At 49.1% G+C, this 23,807-nt stretch overlaps 1 protein-coding gene across 12 annotated transcripts in view; it reads left to right on the forward strand.

Moving 5' to 3' along the window:
• WNK2 (WNK lysine deficient protein kinase 2) overlaps window positions 1-23,807 on the forward strand; it is a 150,386-nt gene that overhangs the window by 56,373 nt on the left and 70,206 nt on the right. For 8 of the 12 annotated variants that reach the window (XM_059072915.2, XM_059072917.2, XM_059072918.2 and 5 more), the window contains exons 8-19: window positions 1,891-2,173; window positions 5,934-6,136; window positions 8,874-9,029; window positions 9,434-9,625; window positions 11,115-11,669; window positions 13,885-14,178; window positions 14,733-14,782; window positions 15,581-15,749; window positions 15,836-15,952; window positions 16,337-16,507; window positions 16,778-16,823; window positions 17,335-17,454. In XM_059072915.2, coding sequence (XP_058928898.1) covers window positions 1,891-2,173; window positions 5,934-6,136; window positions 8,874-9,029; window positions 9,434-9,625; window positions 11,115-11,669; window positions 13,885-14,178; window positions 14,733-14,782; window positions 15,581-15,749; window positions 15,836-15,952; window positions 16,337-16,507; window positions 16,778-16,823; window positions 17,335-17,454 — 2,356 coding nt within the window. The remainder of the gene's footprint in view (window positions 1-1,890; window positions 2,174-5,933; window positions 6,137-8,873; window positions 9,030-9,433; window positions 9,626-11,114; window positions 11,670-13,884; window positions 14,179-14,732; window positions 14,783-15,580; window positions 15,750-15,835; window positions 15,953-16,336; window positions 16,508-16,777; window positions 16,824-17,334; window positions 17,455-23,807) is intronic. The other 4 variants (XM_067041161.1, XM_067041157.1, XM_059072919.2 and 1 more) reach the window with 2 other exon arrangements.

Raw genomic sequence — 23,807 nt, forward strand, 5'->3', positions numbered from 1 at the left:
GACTTTCCTAACAGCCGCCTTGGCTGTCAGAACTGGGAGAGCAGCCCAGCGCCACACAGGGCCCTAGTTGTCCAGTGATGCCTTCACGGCAAGAGCGCAGATCAGGGTCGCTCACCACGGTCAGCCCACCAAGGACACTCCCTGAGATCACGTGGTTGAGGGTTTCTGCCAGGGGTCTTCATGTGCAGTTATAATTAATAACTATTTTGTGGGGAGGTACCTTGAAACTACGTAAGTATTCCATTTTCACCAGACTTGCTGTTTATTTATGTCTGTGTGCACTCACAGTTTCTCTTTTATTCAGTAGGTTGTATGCTCCATTGGTGAGTTACCTATCGCTGCCAACAAATTACCCCAAACACAGGCCTGTACACACTTATGGTCTTGTGCAGTCTCCAAGGTCAGGCATCCGGGAGTAGCTTAGCAGGTGCTTCTGGCTCAGGGCCCCTCATGAGGTGTAGGCCGAGGGTTTGTGTGTGCTTGCTCACCTGACTGGTGGCGGGACACTCAGTTCCCAGCCAGGTGGGACATTCAAAGGGCAGCTTGTGACATGGCTTCATAGGAGCAGGTGATCCACAGGAGGGAGAGAGACAGAGACACAGAGGGAGAGACAGAGAGATAGAGACAGAGACAGAGACAGAGGGAGACACACAGAGAGACAGACTGAGAGGCAGAGAGACAGAGACTGCATGTATGTGGCCCCCCTTTGTGTAACCTCACGCTGGCAGCAAACCCATCACTTCTGCCACCACAGATCACTTTCATTTCTCCTGTGTGCATTTGTGGACATGTCCTTCAAACCATCATGACATCGCTGTTTATTTTGGTGCTCAGAATGCCCCAGTTTCAGCCAGTGGGAGGCCCTGGGTGCTAGCTTCCATGTTGTCCTGCACGTCTGTCATTTTCTGAGCATGTCCTTGATTTCAGGCACAGTGAGATGTCCAGCTCCCCTTGCCCTTTCCCTGCAAGCCTGAACCCACTCTCACAGCGGCCAAGCTCCGGTCGTTGCCCTGGGCCCACTCAGTTCAGAAGCACATGCTACACCATAAATGTACACACTCACATCTACATCTGACATATCTATGTGTGTTGTACTTTGAAAACCGTGAGTTCACATGATTCCAGCGCCACAAGTTTTGTTCTCTGGTTTTCTCCTGTTTCACATGGGAAATCCCACAGTGACAGTGAGGAGCCTGGCTTCCGCTGTTTTGTGGCTTTGCCATAAATATTCTCAGAGAGCACTCTGATGTTTCCTGGAGATCCTTGATTCATTTACAAATGCTCTCAAATGTTCCGTTGGGAGAATTGGGTTCAGAATTTTGCTAGGCATGGGTAGACACGTTTCCGGTCTCTTGTTACTAAATGTGCCTCCTTCCCCCAGCCTCTGTGACTTCTCAGAGAATGTCCATGACAGCACTGAGGACTGGTTGAGGCTACTTGTCCCTGTCCCTGAGCACACAGATGCAGCCAGGATCTCTTTCCCGCCCTCGGCCAGCCTGAGCAAGGGGCTCCATGAAAGCCCTGGGGCCCAGCCAGTGAAGGGCTACTCTGAGTTTTGGCCATTGGGATCTTCCCTTTCCCCTCACACATCCAGCCCATGGTTACGAGCATCTGCTGTGTTGTCGCCGACCCAGGAGCCGGGTCAGTGAAGGTTTAGATGGTCACTCTCCCTGTGGATCTACAGTCGATGGCAGGAGGATATTTACTTATGGGATGATGAGAGTGTCCATGAGAGGAACAAGCTTGGTGATGGGGGTGAGGGACCCGAGGAGGGGACTTTGGGCAGAGACCCCACAAGCAGGAGGCGGCGGTGCATACGGCAGGGTTGCCTGGTAGTGGGGCATATGGGTGGGGCTGATCCCAGTAATGACACGGTGATTTCCTTTGCAGATTGAGTCAGGATTTTTCCATGAGAGCGATGTGAAGATTGTGGCCAAGTCTATCCGTGACCGCGTGGCATTGATCCAGTGGCGGCGGAAGAGGATCTGGCCAGCGCTGCAGCCCCAGGAGCAGCGGGACCCCGGCAGCCCTGACAAGGCCAGGGGCCCACCCACACCCCTGCAGGTCCAGGTGACCTACCACTCTCAGGCTGGGCCGCCAGAGCTGGAGGAGCCCGAGGCCGACCAGCACCTCCTCACCCCTGCGCTGCCGGCCAGCGCCACCTCCCTGGCCTGTGAGTGCCGCCCTCCCCAGATCCCCCCTGGCCTGCCGCCCTCCCCTTAGCCCACCCCGCGGGTATGAATGATTGGTGTGGGCAAACATTCTTCCAGGGAGGGCACTGGAAGCATCCCCACGTTGCAAAGAGATCTGTTCCCAGACGGGTTTAAGGCTCCCTGAAGTCCAGCTTCTCAGGACAGGTGGGGGACAAATATCTAGGGAGGCCCAGAACCTCCTATGCCGCCCGAGCCAGCAGGGATGGAGTTTGTTTAGTTCAGCTACTTATCCCATCTGGAATATATCAGTCCCAGCCTCGCAGGGAACCTGAGGACTGGACCTCAACCCTGGAGTCACTGACCAGTGGAGGCGTCTGTGCCACATGTCGTGGTCCTGGGGCTGCCAGTGGCTACAGCCTCTAGTCATGCCATGGTCTTGGTTGTGACTTTTGCTGCTTGGATTATCCATCCCCAAGGTTATCTCCCTTCTGGTACTGAACCTTTGAGACCTTTGGTGTGTTTCCCAGAGAGTGTCGCTGATGGATTGGTGGGAGTCACTTTGTACCTGGCTTCATCTCAGACCACTGGAATGAAGAATCCTGTGTCTTCTCCATGTCTAAGTGGAAATCCTCAGTATCCTAAAAATTCAGCCGTGAGCTGAGGATGGGGGATGTAGCCTTTTCTGTCTGTTCTTTTTTTTTTTTTTTTTTTTTCTGCGGTACGCGGGCCTCTCACTGTTGTGTGGCCTCTCCCGTTGCGGAGCACAGGCTCCGGACGCGCAGGCTCAGCGGCCATGGCTCACGGGCCCAGCCGCTCCAGGGCATGTGGGATCTTCCCGGACCGGGGCACGAACCCGCGTCCCCTGCATCGGCAGGCAGACTCTCAACCACTGCGCCACCAGGGAAGCCCTGTCTGTTCTGTGAATAAGCATGGAGAGCTGAGCCACCTGCCCAAGCCACTATTTCAGGTTGTTTGTGTGGAAAGACCAAAATAGTCTGTTTAATCTATTTAATAGTTACATCCTTTCTTTATCAGTAAAATAGCTAAACATTCTTCAAAGTAGGCTGTTTGAATTCAAACCATCGGCTGGCTGGCCATCACTTTGAGATAGGTTGCCTACTGTTTACTTCTCTCCTACCTGTTCAAGTTTGCTTTGGAGAATAGAATTGCTATATCATCACTCCATTTTCTGATAAGCTGAAAAATTAATTCAAGAGCATAAATATTTTGTAGGAAAAGGCTTTCCACACCTGGCATACCACTACACACTTTGAAAACATAATTTTTGGCTGAACAATTTCTAGGACAGGAATTAAGAAATCTCCTTTTGTTGAATTTTGAAGAGATACAGTCTGTGACCTAGAAAATGCTCTGCTGTGTTAAGATGTTGTGACACAAGCTCGAACCGTTGCATAGATGTGAATCAACAGATGAGTTTAGGGTGGGCGTTCTGTCTGCAAACAGATCCCCTTCCTTACTGACTAAGAATGAGTGTGCTTCATGTAGTGCCCATACTTCTCAAAAACAGTTTTACCTATTTATTGTAATTTCTCTAAAGTAGACTATATTTAGTCACATTTTCTAAAACTCAAAAAATCCAAGAGGGTATACAGCAAAAGCCAGTTAATTTTCCTCCCTGGAGGTCACTGATGTTTTACGTCTTTTTTTTTTTTTTTTTTTGCGGTACGCGAGCCTCTCCTGTTGCGGAGCACAGGCTCCGGACGCGCAGGCTCAGCGGCCATGGCTCACAGGCCCAGCTGCTCCGCGGCATGTGGGATCTTCCCGGACCGCGGCACAAACCCATATCCCCTGCATCGGCAGGTGACTCTCAACCACTGCGCCACCAGGAAAGCCCTGTTTTATGTTTTTAACTTTAACTTCCAGAGATAATAACTTCCAGACATAACCTATACCTACAGTCTACCACACACATGCTCAACATGCATATGCACACACACATGTATGCACATACCCACACAAGTGTATATGCACAGGCACATGGGCACACATGCACACATGTGGACACCCCTGTGTCTCCCTCTAATCTGTAATTCATAGCACCCTGCACATGCTCTTCTGCACCTTGCCGTGGGTCAGAACAGAAAGCCCATGCTCAGCCATCCCTCTGGCCGCAGTGCCTGGGGCCGGCTGGACCACACTATGCTTCATAAAGATAAACTGATGTAGACGCAAGCAGCACACACATCACCGGAGGGGACCTGGTCTTAGATAACAAGATGGGCACACACACACTTTCATATATTGGAAGGTGCAGCAAATATCATGTTTTGACTCCCCACTATGTTTTCTGTTAGCTGCCCACCAGCTAACCAGAGCAGGCTCAAGCTTGGGCCAGCATCAGTGACTGTGAGAACACAATTTGTCAATAGGTTAAAAGTGATTTTTAAAAATAATTTTTATTATACAAATAAACACATTCACTTTAAAAATATAAAATGTCACATATATGGTTAGAGTCACTCCACTTGAAATTGGTCTGTATACTCTCCCTCATGCACTCACCTCTCTGTCTCGTGTGCCCACACTCTGTCTCTCATGCGCACATGCTGTCTGTCTCTGGCTCTCTCTAAGTAGCAATGACTACTAGCCACCTCATCAAAACTCAGAGCTACTTGTTAAATTGGTTTTGCACAATCAAACCACCATTCTTAAGTCTTCCTGGGTCAAAATAAGTTCTGATCAGCTCTTGGGAAAAATTATTTTGTTGCAAAGCCAACAAGAGTCCTCTTTTACTTTATTTGTTTAAATTACAAGTGGACATAATGCCAACACTGAAAGGTGCCCCATAGAAATAGCTTGGTGCTCATAGGTGACAAATCCTAATATTTATGTAGCTTCTGGAATCTGGAGGCAGTAAAACAAAAGTGCCACTTCAAACAGGTTTTTGCTTTTCCCTCTTGCCTGGCATGACCATGCAGGCGCCCTGTCTTCCCAGGTGTCTTCCCAGGCTTGGTGAGACCAGCCTATGGGCCATGGCAGTCTTGTCTGTGCCCCCATGTGCAGGCAGCTCCTTCCACCCAGGCTGGATTTGATGGGCCAATCTGAGCTGACCTTGGGTGAGGCTGGCCTCTTGGGGGGCTGCCTTGGGCCGTGGAATCTTAGACTCTTATGGCCTCTCTGTGGGGCAGGGATCTCGTCCGCCCCATTTTCCAACCACGTTACACCTGGGCCTGTGAAGTGAGGGGCTAGATTTGGACCCAGGTCTTCCTACTTCAGGCTCTTTGCTGTGGTGAGTGGAGGTGGTCAGGGTCCTGAGACCTCCCTCCCCCACTATAAAACTCAAGTGGTAATTTTTTCCTCCGCATGACTATAGCTTTTCCTAACTTGGACATTCCATCTGGTGCCTTTGAAGAGCTGAAAGTGCTCACTTTCAAGGCCAGGTCAGGTGCCAGATGAGGTCCCTATCTGTAAGCCGGTGGAAGTCATCCTGCCTACAGAGGTTGGTGCAAGGTACCCACCTGGGATCCATGGTGGCCCATGGCGAGCATCAACAGATGTCAGGCAGTGTGTGGGCAGGCTGCCAGGGCCATTTCTGGGTGGTACAGTTACAGCCCCCTGTACCATTCTTTAGTTGATTGTTTAAAATGATACACATTTATTATGTATGTGATCTGGAAATGTAACCAAGTCTTTGTTTTACAGAAGAAAACACAAGGACAAGCTGTCCCATGTTTGCGTTCCCTGAGACTTGTTGGAATGCTGTGGGGGTGATGTTTGGGGGTGCCCACTTTGAGCTGTGCTTTTGTCCTCCTTCCCCAGCGGACAGCACGTTTGACAGTGGCCAGGGCTCCACGGTGTATTCGGACTCGCAGAGCAGCCAGCAGAGCGTTGTGCTGGGCTCGCTGGCAGATGGAGTACAGCCCCCCGCCCAGTGTGTGTGCAGCCCCCCCGTGAGCGTGAGTGATGGTCCTGTCCTGCCACATAGCCTGCCCTCACTGGGGGCCTACCAGCAGCCTGCCGTGGTGAGTCAGCCCACCCCTTCTGGCCAGAGTCCCTGTCCACATGGCCTAGAGTCTCTGATGGTCCATCCAGTAGGTGCTGGCCTGTTGTCAGTTCCCAGCCATGCAAAAGTAGGCCCGTGGGAGATCCATCCTTGCCAGTAACTGCAGGGCTGCAGGCTGGAGCAGCCTATGGTGTACCCTGAAAGACCTGCCAGATGAGAAAATACTGGAAACACAGCCCAGTGACACCCAGTGCTTGCAAAGCTGTGATAAACCTGCAAGGTCGCCCTGTGCTTGATGCTGGGCCTGAAAAGTTACTTCTGACTGTTGCAAAGGTGACAGAAAAGCATCATTTATAGTAATGAAACCTTTGATTTTGTCTCAGTGTCTAGCTTCACTGAGGGAGTGTTAAGTATCTCCAGGCATTTCTCCACCACATATTATGCATCCATTAAAAGTTAGAGGTATGGAAACGACCAAATCACGGGAAGCGTTTTCAGTGATGTTTGAGAAGTAGGATTGAAAGGGCCTTATGCTTATTTATGCCTGTGGAATAATTTGTTAGATGAGATGGAAATTGCTAGATGAGGGGGTCACATTTAGTATTTGTTTTTTTATTTTGATTTTTTTTTTAATGTTAAAGAAAGCAAAACAATTGCTTGCTTCCCAGTCCCAAATGGTCAGTCCCAGGGAAGTTACCCTTGAGCCAGGCTGTGGAGAGGGGTCCAGAGAGAGATTTAGATGCCCCTCAGGCCCAGAAGTGGTCAGGGCCAGTGCCCCTGCCCGAAGAGCGTCTCCTGCCTCATGTTACAGTGGCTCCCAACATGCTCTCACGTGTGCTCTTACTCCATGCTCTCACGTGTGCTTTCAATCAAGCACTCTCACACTGTGGCTGCCTTTAGGGGCTGCCTGAATGCCGGGCCCCAGCCTTTCTGGCCACCTCTGTCTCTCTTCCCTCCCCTCCTGGCTGCTCAGGCTCAGAAAGTCCCTTTGGAAAAGCAGTTGAAGCGTTTGCCTCTGCTGACTGGAACCCAGTAGTCATTTGCAGTTTGCACTTGCAGTTTGACTCGTTTCACAAAATTAAGTGAAATATGATTTTAGAGCAGGAAGAGTTCATTGATGAGAAGGCCACCTGCTTCTCAGAGCAGTGGTTCTTGGCTTTAGGTCACCCATGCTTGGGCTGAGCCAGAACCTTCCACCGGCCCTCATCCCCTCTAGGGCAGGATCATACTTTCCCTGGCCACATGGTGTGCTCTCCACCCAGCTCCCTGCAGCACTGCCCCTGTCCTAGTTTTGGCTTACAGGCCGGGATGCCCGTGCACAGGTAGGTCGAGGGCCTGGCCAGGATGCACCCAAAATTGGCTGGAGTGTTCTCTCCCATCTTTTGCCTATTTATGCAAAAACACCTTGGACAGAAGGGGTCCCCAGGGTGCACTGAGGGCTCCTGGGGAGGGTTGCCATGGTGATTTTTCCCCTGGGACCCAGGGAAGAATTGGCACATATGGTGCAGTCAGAAGTACAAGCCGCTCCTCTGAGGCCTCCAGGTTGCCTGAGCTCCTGACTCCTGCTGGACTAGGGATTGTGGCTCTAGGAACATGTACACAGGTGACTCATTCCACCCTGTGGCTTCAAGTGAATGCAAAGGAGAGGTTCCATTCTACCCCATGCTGCTGTTCATAAAGCGTTTTATTGCAGAAGATGAAGTGAGTGATAATGGTTTTGGAAATTATGGTCACGTGTTTCATCTAGAAAACAAGTGAGAGAACTTTCTGATGTCGATGTGCTCTCAGCTTCAGAAGTCATCTCTGTGTTTTTTTCCATAGTTCTCACCTGCTTCTCGCATCCCCAGTATTTTGAAGTAAATCCTAGACAAAGATGTTTTGCCCCAAGATATTTCAGTCTATATCTCTTCAGGATCAAGACTGAAAACAAAACCCAGTACCATTATTGCACCTAAAAATGAACAAGTTAGCAGCTGTTCCTTTTTGCAGTACGCGGGCCTCTCACTGTTGTGGCCTCTCCTTGTGGAGCACAGGCTCCGGACACGCAGGCTCAGCGGCCATGGCTCACGGGCCTAGCAGCTCCGTGGCACGTGGGATCTTCCCGGACCAGGGCACGTACCCATGTCACCTGAATCGGCAGGCGGACTCTCAACCACTGCGCCACCAGGGAAGCCCCAGCAGCTGTTCTTAATAGCATCAAACATCCAATACTCAGATTTCTGACTCTTTCCTAGTTCATGTCTATGCTGTGCTTGGCAGTGAGGGCTCACGTCTGTGGCCTTGTTTCTTTCCTGATGGGTGAGTCATGGGAGACTCGCAGCTCTTCAGGGCACCCCTCTCTCCAGCTCTGTCCCACGTTTTATTCCCACGTTTCCATGTTCTGTTTGTGAATATATCCACACATACACATTTTATATAGTCCTATAAACAAGACACATATGCCTTTTACTCTTTCCCTCATTTAATGTCATAACAAGTGTTTTCCAAGGTTCCACAAATCTCTTTTAACGATCTTTTCTCACAGCATGATATTCTGTGGAGCTGAAGTTCTCGGACATTCCCTGGTTGGGAGGTGTGGCTGTTCTTGGTTTAGGGACCCCCACACCTTGCTTCTGCTGAATCATGTTCCTAGGAAAGTGTCCCTGGCAGGATGGCAGGCATGGGGAGTGAGAGATGGGTCCCTGAAGATGGTGAGTGTGTGCTTCGCAGGGCTCCTTAGGACAGCTCCTGAGTGTGGCTCTGGGTGCTTTTTGCAGCCTGGCCTGTCGGTGGCCTCCATCCCGCCCCCCGCCCGCCCTCTGCTCCCACAGCAGCCTTTCCCAGAGCCGGCCATGAGCTTCGCCCCTGGGCTGCCGCCGCCCAGTGCCCCTGTGCCGACGGGCCCAGGCCAGCCCACACCCCCCGCCCACCAGGTGAGTGCTGGCTGCCCCTCTTTATGGGTTCCGTGGGTGCCTCAGTCTCCCCAGGCCTTGCCCATCAGTATTGGCTGGCCTGAGCTCAGTGTCTGAGCCTCCTGGCAGGTGCAGGCCCCCTATACGCCTTCTCTGCAGTTCCCCAGGGCCCAGGGTGTAGATGGGAGGGGGGGTGGGTCTCTTGTGTCTGTGGAGTTCAGGGTCCCGCAGCACTCGGAAGGCCCCTGTTGCACACAAGGGTCCTCTCAGATCTGTGTGTCCCCGGCTCCAGCCTGGGTGTTTGAACATGTGTGTGGGTATGTGTATGTGTGCATGTGTGTGAGTTGATTTTTTCTGTTGTGTCTTAGTGCATAGGTGTATCTCAGGGGGGCACTGGTCTAAGAGAAGCCCCTCTGTCTTTCTAGCCTCCTCACCTGACCCAGCCAGTACCCCTGCCACAGGTCCTGGCCCCACAGCCTGTGGGCCCTCTCCAGCCGGTGCCCCCCAACCTGCCTCCATACCTGGCTCCAACCTCCCAGGTGGTGGCCCCTGCTCAGCTGAAGCCCCTCCAGATGCCTCCGGCACCCCTGCAGCCACTTGCTCAAGTCCCTCCACAGGTACCTCTCTGTCCCCTGCCCTACAGCCTCACCTTCTCGCCCAGTCTGGTTGGCTGTTCCGTGTCCTCAGGGTACATATGTCCCTCAAGAGAGAAACACTCCCTGATAGGGCGGCTGGGCTGCTGTGCTCTCCTGCCTTTGACTTCTGCCCCAGATGCATCTAGGATGGGGAAAGGTTTAGTCCAGAGTCAGACCAGAGAAGCCAGGATGGGGCTGTGAGCACATAGCTATAGTCACTGTCCTCCACGGAGCTACTCGAGGCTGTGCTGACCATGGATTCTTGGGAGTCCAGGGGACAGCTGAGCAGCTTGCCAACTACAAAGAAGACTTCACTGTAAAAGTGACTTCTGATGCCCGTCTTCGGGGGAGCATCACGTGACCAGTATCACTTGATAACACGTGTTTGATGCTTGGGTGCTGTCACTCAAAAATAATGCTGTCAGTGGTCATGTATGTTTCCAGTGAACCTTGATCACGGGATGGCTTTCATTTCATGGGTCCCATTATAGTGTGTTGGCAGAGCTAGGATGGGAAGTGCTGCTTCATGGGGGAAGATGTGAGTGTTTCTACGGTTTATAGGCACCACCCAGAAGGTTCTTTCATGTCAGCAGTTGCCTGTCACCAGCCTTGTCCTCATCACTCCTGCATTGGTGTCACTTTCAGCATCTAGTTAACCATCCTTGCTCCCGGTGATCGGGGCATTTAGTTGCTTTTCAAATACACAGAGGTCAATTTGCATATTTTCGCTGTCTTAATAATGACACAAAGGCACATATTATTCAATGCTCATGTGCCTGCAACCAGAAAAGCTTTATTTTAGAGAGAACTGTTAGAGAATCTGCTGAAATGTTTGAAGTGCTAAATCCACGAGATGTCTCCAGGATGGAAGAGCAGACACTGAAGGTTCCAGAGCTCTGCTGTTGTGAGATGCTGCTCTCTCCCAGGATACATGGCACAGGGGCATTCGGCCAGCAAGGAGGGGCTGGAAGATATGCTTTTCTTGAGATAACCTGTTGAAGAATTTGGTCTCAGTGTGAATTTATACAGATTGGAGGGAATCAGGCAAAGTAATTTCTGATGTTTGGGGCCAGTCCGGTAGCTCTGGCAGTCCTGGTCTTTCTGAATGAGAACATGCCAAAGCTGTGAATCTGATGGTCACTGTTATAACCCCTGATGTCCTTGCAGTCACCTAGCAGTAGCCTCAGAGTGGCCCAGCCTGAGCCCCTTTGAGGTGGTGCTGAAGGCAGGGCTGTCTTGAAGGTCATGTCTGCACCCCACCCCCTTCTGAAGCCTCCTGCCTTTCCTTCTGTTTGATGGTGTCATACACTTGGTTCCATTTAAATTGGGTTTGTTTTTGTTCCCTTCCATAGAAGCTACACAAAAGTGTGTTAGGGGCAGAAACTGGGTGATGTGGACCCTCTCACCCAGTGCAGAAGTGCTGCAGGCAGGGCCAAGTCTTGGTGGGGCTGACATGCTTGTTCTCTTTCAGATGCCTCCACTTCCTGTTGTCCCCCCCATCGCTCCATTGGCCACAGTCGACAGCCTCCCTGCAGCCCTTCCTGACCTGCCAGCCACCAGTGGGCCCGCCGTGCCTCCCCCCTCTCAGTATTTCTCTCCGGCTGTCATCTTGCCAAGCCTCCCACTCAGTGCCACCACTGCTCCCCTGCCCACGTCACCGGCCCTGCCTCTGCAGACAGTCCAGCTGCCCCATCCTGCTGGGGCACCACTGGCCGCGCCATGCCAGACCATCGTGCCAAACGTGGCGGCCACTGCTACTGGCAGACCTCTTCTGGCTGTGGCTCCGCAGGGCGTGGCTGCCCTGTCCATTCACCCCACCGTGGCCCAGCTCCCTACCCAGCCCGTGTACCCGGCAGCCTTTCCGCAGATGGTGCCCAGCGACGTCCCGCCTTCTCCCCTCCATGCAGCGCAGACTGTGCGGGCTGCCCCTCCCCACCCGGCACCCCCCATGCTGCCACAACCCCACAAGCCAAGTGTTGCCCGCCTTGCCGAGCAGGCTGCTCCGGCCGCCAGTGCTGGGAGTCAGGTAACCCACCTTCTGGCCAGGGCCCACCCTCTAGGCGCTGGGAGACCCCTTAGCACACGAGGGGTTCATGGGCCTTTGCTCCTTCTCAGCTCCTTGACCCCTCTAGCAGAGTGGGTAATGGACAAGCAGGCAGTGCTGTCCCATGGCTGCAGCGTCTCATCCAGCATGGGGGGGTGTCTACTGGCTCCTCTCGCTTCCCAGCACATTTTAGGAGCCTTGGGGATTGGGGTGGCTAGAAGCTCCACTGTTGGTTCCTTCCCAGGTGTCAGTAGCAGCTGCTTGTGGGCGGGGGGGGGGGGGGCTCCTGGCCACTGGGCATTGTGGCACCTGCCTTCACCTGGATAGGATTGGCAGTCTCGGTGCAGCTGGGTCAGCCGCTCCATGGGCGCTGGAGAGGCTCACGCTGCCTGTCTTGTTGCCTGTCAAAGTAAAGTAGGCGGGTAACACCCATCTCAGCAACTGGGAAATGAGGCAGATGGGGTTCTGACGGAGTCTTTTGGTTGTGGACTGGGCAGTGCTGGGTGTACATGGGTTGCTGGTTCCAAGGCAGTTATGGCAGACAACGATGATGTCTCAGAATCAGGTGGGGACCATGGGCAGTTTGTTGGGCTGACAGTGAAGGGATACAGGGACACGTACCCTGCTGGCTGGGTGGACCTCCCCATGGCTCCACACACCTGTGCAGCCCATGCGTGTTTTGGAGCTCCAGGGCAGTTATCCACCCTCATATGAGGAGAGGAGCTGGCGTGGGGCTCTCACCTGGGGGAGGCTCTCACCTGGGCATCCCCCCCACCTAGGGAGCCTCTTACTTGGGAGCCCTCCCACCTCAGGGCCTCTTACCTGGGCGCCCTCCCACCTGGCCACCCTCCCACCTGGCCCCACCCTGGCCCTAAGCCTCAACAGCTTTGTGCCTGTTGGGCGTGTCCTTCGCCATTAGAGCTCAGGCTCCTGCCGTTTTGATTTTGTTATGAAGATTCATCCTGAAAGTGTGCTAAGGGGCCAGGTGTCCCCCTAGCTCATTTTGTACTGAATCCATTCTAGAGTAAGGCACTATGTCGTAAGTATGTACAGATTCTCCTGGATGTTTCTCCCTGATTTCTAGAAGGGATTTGTACTCGGAGAAGGAAGGGATGATTTTCATTGACCAATAGGCTGGTGTTTGTTTGAAAACCAGTGTGAGGAGGTGCATCAGTCCAGTGCCCTGACTGAGCAAGCATCTCCCTGGTCTGTTATTTGGAGTAACAGTGACTCAGGGGTCAGGGCCATTTGAGGAAAGCCAAGGGCCAAGTGGAGGCCTGGGGGTCTGTGGTGTCATTGCTGGGCCCATGCCTTACGCCACTTGCTGGCCTGGCACACTGTTGGCACTGGGTTGTTGGCTCAGCCAGTGGCTGGAGAAGGTGCTGGGTGCTTAGAGGTCACTGGCCAGGCCTGGTGGCCTCTCTGTGGTCCGGCTGGCAGAGGGTCTGGAGTTTACTGATGAGCTTGTCTGGCCGCCCAGAGGCTTCCCTGTGCTGAGGGAAGAGACTCCCCTGAATGCACCAGCTGGGATGTCTGTCCAGGAGAGAGGGCTCCTCGGCTAGGCTGTGGCTTTTGCATCTTACCCCACATACCACGTGTCTTATTGGTCTCATACTAGCAGGCCCAGTGGTGCGTCATTCCCATTCCCAACCTCAATGCCGAACTGGAGCCCTTTCAGGCCGGGGCTCCTGCCTGTCTTAGCCTTCCTCCTCGAGAGCTTTTCAAGAGGGAACAGTAGGGAATCTGGTCCAGCTCCTGAGTCACCCCGTGGAAGGCCTAGGTCCACAGTCCCTCTTGCCATGGGATTGGAATGCAGGTTTTGACCTGACAGGAGGCTGGGATGGAGTAGCGTGGTGGCCTGGCCCTGTAGGGTGGTGGCAGGGAGCCCACATAGGTGCTAAGTGTATGCCGTACTTACAGCTTCTCAGCCTGACTCAGCTAGAAGTTCAGAGATGAAGTGCAGTTTTAGGTTTGATTTTATACAGATGGGAACATGAGAGTGTCTGTTCTTGTTTGTTTCATTAAATCTGCGTACAGACATTCCTGGATTTGTCTTTGGGGTGTGGGTGGATGGAGAGGGATGTCTGCATTTCCTGCTCACCTGCCTGGATGGTGGAAGCGCCTGCTTTGGTCCAGGACCCTCAGGAAAGGCAATGGCCTGCACCCCAATTTGCATCCCTATCCTCTGTGCCCCCAGATCCTGCTTGGCCACCCACCTCCATATGCCGTGGACGTCACCACCCAGGTCCCCACAGTGCCTGCGCCTGCTGCTGTTCTCTCCCCACCTCTGCCAGAAGTGCTGCCGCCTACTGCCCCTGAGCTCCTGCCTCAGCTCCCCGGCTCCCTGGCCCCCACAGTGATGGCGGCTGCTCAGAGCTTGCCTGTCCAGACCACTGCGCTCCTGCCACCTGCTAACCTGCCACTGCCCAGCGGGCCTGGGATCACTGGTCCCTGCCCAGGCGTTCAGCTGACAGTGGAGCTGGCCCCGGAGGTGTGTGGCCCGCCCCTCGGGGCTCAGCCCCCATTCCGTCACCCGGATCCCAGCACCACGGCAGCCGTCCTGTGCCGTGACCTTGGGTCTCAGCCCTAGAAATCGGGGATGCCCTTGGGAAGGTGGAAGCATGTGCTCAGGGACAGCCATGGGTGCTGTTCTTATCTTCCTCTGCTGTCCCTGGATGTCACACTTTCTTTAGTCACACATCCAGCTGGAGACCGTGATTTTTACACATGGATTCAGGGTGCTTTTCTTTGGAGGCTATGGGAAGGCCTGTGACAATTCTTCCTGGGCCATGTGCTCCCTCATGGGGATGATCAAAGTGGGCTAGCGTGTTTGGAAAGGGGGTGGCCCCAGCTTTTAGGAATCTGCTTGGCTCTAAGCATTAACATAAAAACCCTCACTCCTGCCACCCTGCGTGGTTTGCTTGCTGCAGTCAGAAGGAAGCGGGTGGCGGGCTGGGCTGTGGAGGTGGGGAGACAGCAGACTGATGCCGCTGTGTCGCGGGGGAATGGATATGACCTGTCCTCCTTTCCATGGTTTTATTTCAGGAGCAGGCCTCGCAGGACAAGCAGCCAAGCCTCCCTCAGAGCTGTGAGAGGTAATGGCACACTTTGCCCTCATGTGTCAGGGCTTCTAACAATGTCGCTCATTTCCACGTCTGACGTGGTGGAGCTTTCAGGTAGCTCCTCTGGGGTCTTTGTCAGTGCTTGTTGAAATTTGATAGTCAGATACTCCCAGTTGTGTTCTGGGTCCTCGTGCTGGTTTGCAATGCTGAGGACCTTCTAGAACGGAGAGGGACAGAGAGTCAGCAGGTCTGGGGACCATGGGGAGGCCTGGAGGGCAGGGCAGAGTCCAGCCCACATCCTGGGTCTCCCAGCACCTCAGGCACAGAGAATGTTGCATTTGGGGAGGGAACTGATTACAGGAAGTGACCACGTGTCCCACCCTTCTGGTAATGCCAGCACCAAACTTGGTGTTTCGCAAACTCCTCAAATCCTACAACAGCTCCATCTGGTTGGCGTGTTCCCCTTGCTGTTGAACAGATGGGGGAACCGAGGCACGGGGGAGGATTGTGTCTTAATCTTGACATTTGCTGTAAGCTGAATAAGCCTGATTCACAGGCCAGGAGCTGAGAGGACCTAGGTCCTGGTCAGAAAGGCCATGTGTTCTCTACGACTCCAGCACTGCCTAGGACAGATGTTACAGGGGGAGAAGGAGCAGTGGGCTCAGGGGTCTCTCTGCTGGGCATGGCCAGCTTTAGACTCTCTAGGTTTTCCAGGTGAGCACACCCAGACAGTAAAGCTTCTGGCTGTTTCCCGAAAAGCCAAGTTTCTGACGTGAGGCAGGCTTGCAGGCCCTTCCCTTGGGTACTGTAACATTCTTGGTTTTTGCGTAGCTACGGAGGTTCCGACGTCCCTTCTGGAAGAGAGATGAGTGACAGCTGTGAAGGTGCATTTGGTGGGGGGAAGCTGGAAGGCAAGGCTGCTCGGAAACATCACCGCAGGTCCACGCGTGCACGCTCCCGCCAGGAGAGGGCCAGCCGGCCTCGGCTGACCATCCTGAATGTGAGTAGCCAGGCAGAATGGGCCAGCAAGACAGGGCTGGCTAGGCACGGTCTCCTCCCTGGTCTCACTGCCTGAGTGTCCTGTAGGTGTGCAACACGGGTGACAAGATGGTGGAGTGCCAGCTGGAGACACACAACCACAAGATGGTGACGTTCAAGTTCGACCTGGATGGGGATGCACCTGACGAGATTGCTACCTGCATGGTGAGGCTAGGTGTCCTGCCTGGTCAGATGAGTCAGTGGCCCTTCCCCTGGGACTGTGAGGCTGTCTCCCTGTGTCCTTTGAGCGCATGCCTGCCAACCCCACTGAGGAGAATATTGGTTGCCAGCCTTACCTGTCCTCCAGCCTCTGCAGGTGGCTGCCTATTGTGGGCAGCACTGGCCCATCACCTGGAGGGCCTGCTTCTCAAGCTGTGGCTTCACTTGTTGAACCGTGCAGCCCTGATGTTGGGAACTGGGCTCCCTGGCTGTGTCTCCCCTCTTGGGCTTAGTCCAGAGTAGAAGTCAAGCAAATCAATCAGTGAAGACCCAGTGTGGACAGTGGCCTGAGGCACATCCCCACCAGCAGGCTTACATGTGCTGTTGCAGGTAGAGCACGACTTCATCCTGCAGTCTGAGCGGGAGACATTCATTGAGCAGATGAAGGACGTTATGGACAAGGCAGAGGACATGCTCAGTGAGGACACAGATGTGGACCGTGGCTCTGACCCTGGGGTGAGCCCGCCACACCTCAGCACCTGTGGCCTGGGCTCTGGGGAGGTAAGTCCCTGGTAAGAGGTCCCAGGAGGGTCTGGGCCTGCTTATCCCCCAGCTCTAGGCTCTGTGAGTACAACACTGTGATGTCACCTGCTGGAGGAGCCTGTAGGCCATGCAGTGTTGGGTGAGGTGGCTGGGAGGGTGGGTGCCTTCAGTCCGGTTAGAAATGTCCGAGCTCCTGAGGCCCCTCAGATGATTTGAGGCAGTGCTGTGCTCTGAAGGAAGTTCTTGTTCCATGCAGTCTGCTGAGTTCTGATCCTTTACCTCCTTCAGGAGAGTCGCCAACCCCAAGCGAATGCCCCGGTGTATCAGCAAAATGGTATGTCTCCTTTCAAGGCTACACCTGCCAATCAGACATGCATTTGGAGGAGGCATATCTGTTGTTGTCCCTTCTCTGCCTTCCAGCAGGCATTTGATAAGAGCCCCACAATGAGCATATTGTAAGGGATTTTGGCCACCACACTGGGGGGTGCTGGAGTGTGTGGTGAGTGTGCCCCCATCTGGGGACAGCTGCCCTGTCTGAGAAGCCATATCTGGCCTGGGTTGGGACTGAGCATTGTGTGGACTCACTGCTGTCTGCCGGTCCCCCAGCCAGCATTACCCCTTCAGTGATGCACCACAGGTGTCCTGGGACGTAAGCCTGTGCTGGGGGGACTTGTGAGAGCCTCTGCCAGTGAGGACCCCCTGAGTGGGTTGCACATCCTCCCAACTGGTGTGGGAGGAGTTCCTCAAATCCCCATACGGCAGGTCTGGTGCTGGTGGGGAGGGGTCATGCCAGCCTTGGGAGAAACCTGCTCACTCTCACCAGCTGTTTTTGCCCTGCCTCTTAGTCCTTCACACTGGGAAGAGGTGGTTTATCATCTGTCCAGTGGCTGAGCATCCATCAGCAGAGGCCCCCGAATCTTCACCCCCACTTCCTCTGAGCTCCCTGCAGCCAGACACCAGCCAAGGTATGAGCAGCCAGAACCCCTCAAACCTTCCTCCTTGATAATTAGGTGTGTCTCCTGTGTATTGCTCCACATCACCTCATTGTCCTCAGCCTGGCTGTACCTGTGCTCATGTTTTGCCAGCATGTGCTGTGTGCTCAGCAAAGTGCAAGGGCCTCACCCTGCACTGTTGCCCCAAAATGCAAAGCAGTCTGTGGGGGTGTGTCCTTGTCTGTATCCCTGTCCTAGTTTTCCACCAAATGAGCCAAGTCAAGGTGGCACTTAGGCTTGGGCCTGCCAGTTACCTTCACAGTGCAGGTGAGGCACATGAGCTGCACAGGTGTGTGCTGAAAGGGCTCTGCCCTTGTCCTTTCTTACCAGTATTGTTGTGGGAAAAAGTCTCAAGGAGAATCAGAAAAAATTTTGATATGAACAAGAATGAAAATACAACATATTAAAATATGTGGGATGCAGCCAAAACAGTAATTAAAGGGAATTTATAATTTATAATAATAAATTTATAATACTGTTAATTTATAATTAACAGTAATTAAAGGGAAATTTATAGCACTAAATGGTTAGAGGAAGAAAGAGATCTCAAATCAGTATCCCAAGCTTTCATTTTGAGAAATTAGGAGAACTAGAACAAAATCCAAAGCAAGCAGAAGCAAGATAAGAGCAGAAATCAATGAAATTTGAGACAAAACAGTAATAAAAACAATGAAACCAAACAATGAAACCAAAAACTGATTCTTTGAAAAGAATTAATAAAATGATTAACTTCTTGTAAGACTGACAAAGAAAAAGACACAGAATACCAATATCAGGAATAAAAAATACCACTACAGATCCTGCATAAAAGGATACTAGTCATGGAATACTATGAACAAACCTGCACACATAAATTTGACAACTTAGATGAAACAGACTAATTCTGAAAGCCACAAATTACTAAAACTCATCCAAGGTGGAATAGATAACTTGAATACTCCTATTAACAAGATTGAATTTTCATAGAAAAATCTCCCAAAGGAATTTTCTAGGCCCAGATAGTTTTCACTGGTGTATTCTATCAAACATTTAATAAAGGAAATAACACCAATTCTATACAGTCTCATCCAGAAAATGGAAGAGGAAGGAACACTTCTCAAATAATTTTATGAAGCCAGCATCACCCTTATATCAAAACCACACAAAAGCAGTACAAAAAAAGAGTGACAGATGCTAATCTTTCAAGGATATAGAGGGGAAAAAAAACTCAATAAAATATCAGAAAGTCAAATCTAGAAACTTATAAAAAAAAGTAGTATGCCATAACAAAGTGGAGTATATCCTGGGAAGGCAATATTCAAAAATCAATTAATTCACCATATACTGTCAATGGGAATTTCCTTTCCCTACAAAGGGAAAGATACATGATCATATCAGTTGATACAGAAAAAGTATTTGACAAAATACAGCATCCATTTATGATAAAAATGCTCACCAAACTAGCGATAAAAGGGAGCATCCTCAACCTGATAAAGGGCATCTATAGAAAACTGACAGCTAGCATCATATTTAGTGGTGAAAACCTAAATGTGTTTTCCTTGAGATTGGGATCAAGGCATAGATGTCCACTCTCTCTATGCCTATTTAACATCTCACTAGAAATCTTAGATTCCAGATGGGCAAGAAACAGAAATAAAAGGCATGTGGATTGAAAAGGAAGAAATAAAACTGTCTCTGCAGCTAATATGATTTTATGTAGAAAAAATCAAAAGCATTCTTTTTTAAAAAAATATTACAGTATCCATTTATTTTTTAAACATCTTTATTGGAGTATAATTGCTTTACAATGGTGTGTTAGTTTCTGCTTTACAACAAAGTGAATCAGTTATACATATACATATGTTCCCATATCTCTTCCTTCTTGCATCTCCCTCCCTCCCACCCTCCCCCACCCCTCTAGGTGGTCATAAACCACCTAGCTGATCTCCCTGTGCCATGCGGCTGCTTCCCACTAGCTATCCACCCTACATTTGGTAGTGTATATATGTCCATGCCACTGTCTCACTTCGTCACAGCTTACACTTGCCCCTCCCCATATCCTCAACTCCATGCTCTAGTAGGTCTGTGTTTAACTCCCATCCCCCTAGGCTGTTCAATACATTTTTTTTCTTAGCTTCCATACATATGTGTTAGCATACGGTATTTGTTTTTCTCCTCTGACTTACTTCACTCTGTATGACAGACTCCAGGTCCATCCAACTCACTACAAATAACTCAGTTTCCTTTCTTTTTATGGCTGAGTAATATTCCATTGTATATATGAGCCACATCTTCTTTATCCATTCATCTGTTGATGGACACTTAGGTTGCTTCCATGTCCTGGCTATTGTAAATAGAGCTGCAATGAACATTTTGGTACATGACTCTTTTTGAATTATGGTTTTCTCAGGATATATGCCCAGTAGTGGGTTGCTGGGTCATACGGTAGTTCTATTTGTAGTTTTTTAAGGCACCTCCATACTGTTCTCCATAGTAGCTGTATCAATTTACATTCCCACCAACGGTGCAAGAGTGTTCCCTTTTCTCCACACCCTCTCTAGCATTTATTGTTTCTAGATTTTTTGATGACGTCCATTCTGACTGGTGTGAGATGATATCTCATTGTTGTTTTCATTTGCATTTCTCTAATGATTAATGACATTGAGCATTCTTCCATGTGTTTGTTGGCAATCTGTATATCTTCTTTGGAGACATGTCTATTGAGGTCTTCTGCCCATTTTTGGATTATTTGCTTTTTTGTTATTGAGCTACATGAGTTGCTTGTAAATTTTGGAGATTAATCCTTTATCGGTTGCTTCATTTGCAACTATTTTCTCCCATTCTGAGGGTTTTCTTTTGGTCTTGTTTATGGTATCCTTTGCTGTGCAAAAGCTTTTAAGTTTCATTAGATCCCATTTGTTTATTTTTGTTTTTATTTCCATTTCTCTAGGAGGTGGGTAAAAAGGATCTTGCTGTGATTTATGTCATAGAGTGTTCTGCCTATGTTTTCCTCTAAGAGTTTGATAGTGTCTGGCCTTACATTTAGGTCTTTAACCCATTTTGAGTTTATTTTTGTGTATGGTGTTAGGGAGTGTTCTAATTTCATACTTTTACATGTCCTGTCCAGTTTTCCCAGCACCACTTATTGAAGAGGCTGTCTTTTCTCCACTGTATATCCTTCCCTCCTTTATCAAAGATAAGGTGACCATATGTGTGTGGATTTATCTCTGGGCTTTCTATCCTGTTCCATTGATCTATAGTTCTGTTTTTGTGCCAGTACCATACTGTCTTGATTACTGTAGCTTTGTAGTATAGTCTGGAGTCAGGAAGCCTGATTTCTCCAGCTCCATTTTTCGTTCTCAAGATTGCTTTGGCTATTTGGGGTCTTTTGTGTTTCCAAACAAATTGTGAAAGTTTTTCTTCTAGTTCTGTAAAAAATGCCAATGGTAGCTTGATAAGGATTGCGTTGAATCTGTAGATTGCTTTGGGTAGTAGAGTCATTTTCACAATGTTGATTCTTCCAATCCAAGAACATGGTATATCTCTCCATCTATTTGTATCATCTTTAATTTCTTTCATCAGTGTCTTATAATTTCTGCATACAGGTCCTTTGTCTCCTTAGGTAGGTTTATTCCTAGGTATATTATTCTTTTTGTTGCAGTGGTAAATGGGAGTGTTTTCTTAATTTCACTCTCAGATTTTTCATCATTCGTGTATAAGAATGCCAGAGACTTCTGTGCATTAGGTTTGTATCCTGCTACTTTACCAAATTCATTGATTAGCTCTAGTAGTTTTCTGGTAGCATCCTTAGTATTCTCTATGTATAGTATCATGTCATCTGCAAACAGTGACAGCTTTACTTCTTCTTTTCCTATTTGGATTCCTTTTATTTCTTTTTTTTCTCCGATTGCTGTGGCTAGAACTTCCAAAACTAGGTTGAATAAGAGTGGTGAGAGTGGGCAACCTTGTCTTTTGCCTGATCTTAGTGGAAATGGTTTCAGTTTTTCACCATTGAGGACAATGCTGGCTGTGGGTTTGTCATATATGGCCTTTATTATGTTGAGGAAAGTTCCCTCTATGCCTACTTTCTGCAGGGTTTTTATCATAAATGGGTGTTGAATTTTGTCAAAAGCTTTCTCTGCATCTATTGAGATGATCATATGGTTTTTCTCCTTCAGTTTGTTGATATGGTGTATCACGTTGATTGATTTGTGTATATTGAAGAATCCTTGCATTCCTGTAATAAACCCCACTTGATCATGGTGTATGATCCTTTTAATGTGCTGTTGGATTCCGTTTGCTAGTATTTTGTTGAGGATTTTTGCATCTATGTTCATTAGTGATATTGGCCTGTAGTTTTCTTTGTTTGTGACGTCTTTGTCTGATTTTGGTATCAGGGTGACGGTGGCCTCATAGAATGAGTTTGGGAGTGTTCCTCCCTCTGCTATCTTTTGGAAGAGTTTGAGAAGGATAGGTGTTAGCTCTTCTCTAAATGTTTGATAGAATTTGCCTGTGAAGCCATCTGGTCCTGGGCTTTTGTTTGTTGGAAGATTTTTAATCAAAGTTTCAATTTCAGTGCTTTTTATTGGTCTGTTCATATTTTCTATTTCTTCTTGGTTTAGTCTTGGCAGGTTGTGCATTTCTAAGACTTTGTCCATTTCTTCCATAGAAATTTGTCTATTTTATTGGCATAGAGTTTCTTGTAGTAATCTCTCATAATTTTTTGTATTTCTGCAGTGTCAATTGTTACTTTACCTTTTTCATTTCTAATTCTGTTGATTTGAGTCTTCTCCCTTTTTTTCTTGATGAGTCTGGCTAATGGTTTATCAATTTTGTTTATCTTCTCAAAGAATCAGCTTTTAGTTTTATTGATCTTTTCTATCTTTTCTTTCATTTCTTTTTCATTTATTTCTGATCTGATCCATATGATTTCTTTCCTTCTGCTAAATTAGGGGTTTTTTTGTTCTTCTTTCTCTAATTGCTTTAGGTGCAAGGTTAGGTTGATTATTCGAGTTGTTTCCTGTTTCTTAAGGTAGGATTTTATTGCTATAAACTTCCCTCTTAGAACTGCTTTTGCTGCCTCCCATAGGTTTTGGGTCGTCGTGTCTCCATTGTCATTTGTTGATTTCCTCTTTGATTTCTTCAGTGATCACTTCGTTATTAAGTAGTGTATTGGTTAGCCTCCATGTGTTTGTATTTTTTACAGATCTTTTCCTGTAATTGATATCAAGTCTCATAGCATTGTGGTCAGAAAAGATACTTGATACGATTTCAATTTTCTTAAATTTGCCAAGGCTAGATTTGTGACCCAATATATGATCTATCTTGGAGAATGTTCCATGAGCACTCGAGAAAAATGTGTATTCTGTTGTTTTTGGATGGAATATCCTATAAATATCAAGTAAGTCCATCTTGTGTAATGTATCATTTAAAGCTTGTGTTTCCTTATTTATTTTCATTTTGGATGCTCTGTCCATTGGTGAAAGTGGGGTGTTAAAGTCCCCTACTATGATTGTGTTACTGTCAATTTCCCCTTTTATGGCTGTTAGTATTTGCCTTATGTATTGAGGTGCTCCTATGTTGGGTGCATAAATATTTACAGTTATTATATCTTCTTCTTGGAACGATCCCTTGATCATTATGTAGTGTCCTTCTTTGTTTCTTTTAATAGTCTTTATTTTAAAGTCTGTTTTGTCTGATATGAGAATTGCTACTCCAGCTTTCTTCTGATTTCCATTTGCATGGAGTATCTTTTTCATCCCCTCACTTTCAGTCTGTATGTGTCCCTAGGTCTGAAGTGGGTCTCTTGTAGACAGCATATATATGGGTCTTGTTTTTGTATCCATTCAGCCAGTCTGTGTCTTTTGGTGGGAGCCTTTAATCCATTTACATTTAAGGTAATTATCGATATGTATGTTCCTATTACCATTTACTTAATTGTTTCGAGTTTGTTCCTGTAGGTCTTTCCTTCTCTTGTGTTTCTTGCCTAGAGAAGTTCCTTTAGCATTTGTTGTAAAGCTTGTTTGGTGGTGCTGAACTCTCTCAGCTTTTGCTTGTCTGTAAAGATTTTAATATCTCCATCAAATCTGAATGAGATCCTTGCTGGGTAGAGTAATCTTGGTTGTAGGTTTTTCTCCTTCATCTCTTTAAATATGTCCTGCCACTACCTTCTGGCTTGCAGAGTTTCTGCCGAAAGATCAGCTGTTAACCTTATGGGGATTCCCTTGTGTGTTCTTTGTTGTTTTTTCCTTGCTGCTTTTAATATGTTTTCTTTGTATTTAATTTTTGATAGTTTGATTAATATGTGTCTTGGCATATTTCTCCTTGGGTTTATCCTGTATGGGATT

This window comes from Kogia breviceps, chromosome 8 (assembly GCF_026419965.1).
Source record: "Kogia breviceps isolate mKogBre1 chromosome 8, mKogBre1 haplotype 1, whole genome shotgun sequence".
NCBI lineage: Eukaryota > Metazoa > Chordata > Mammalia > Artiodactyla > Physeteridae > Kogia > Kogia breviceps.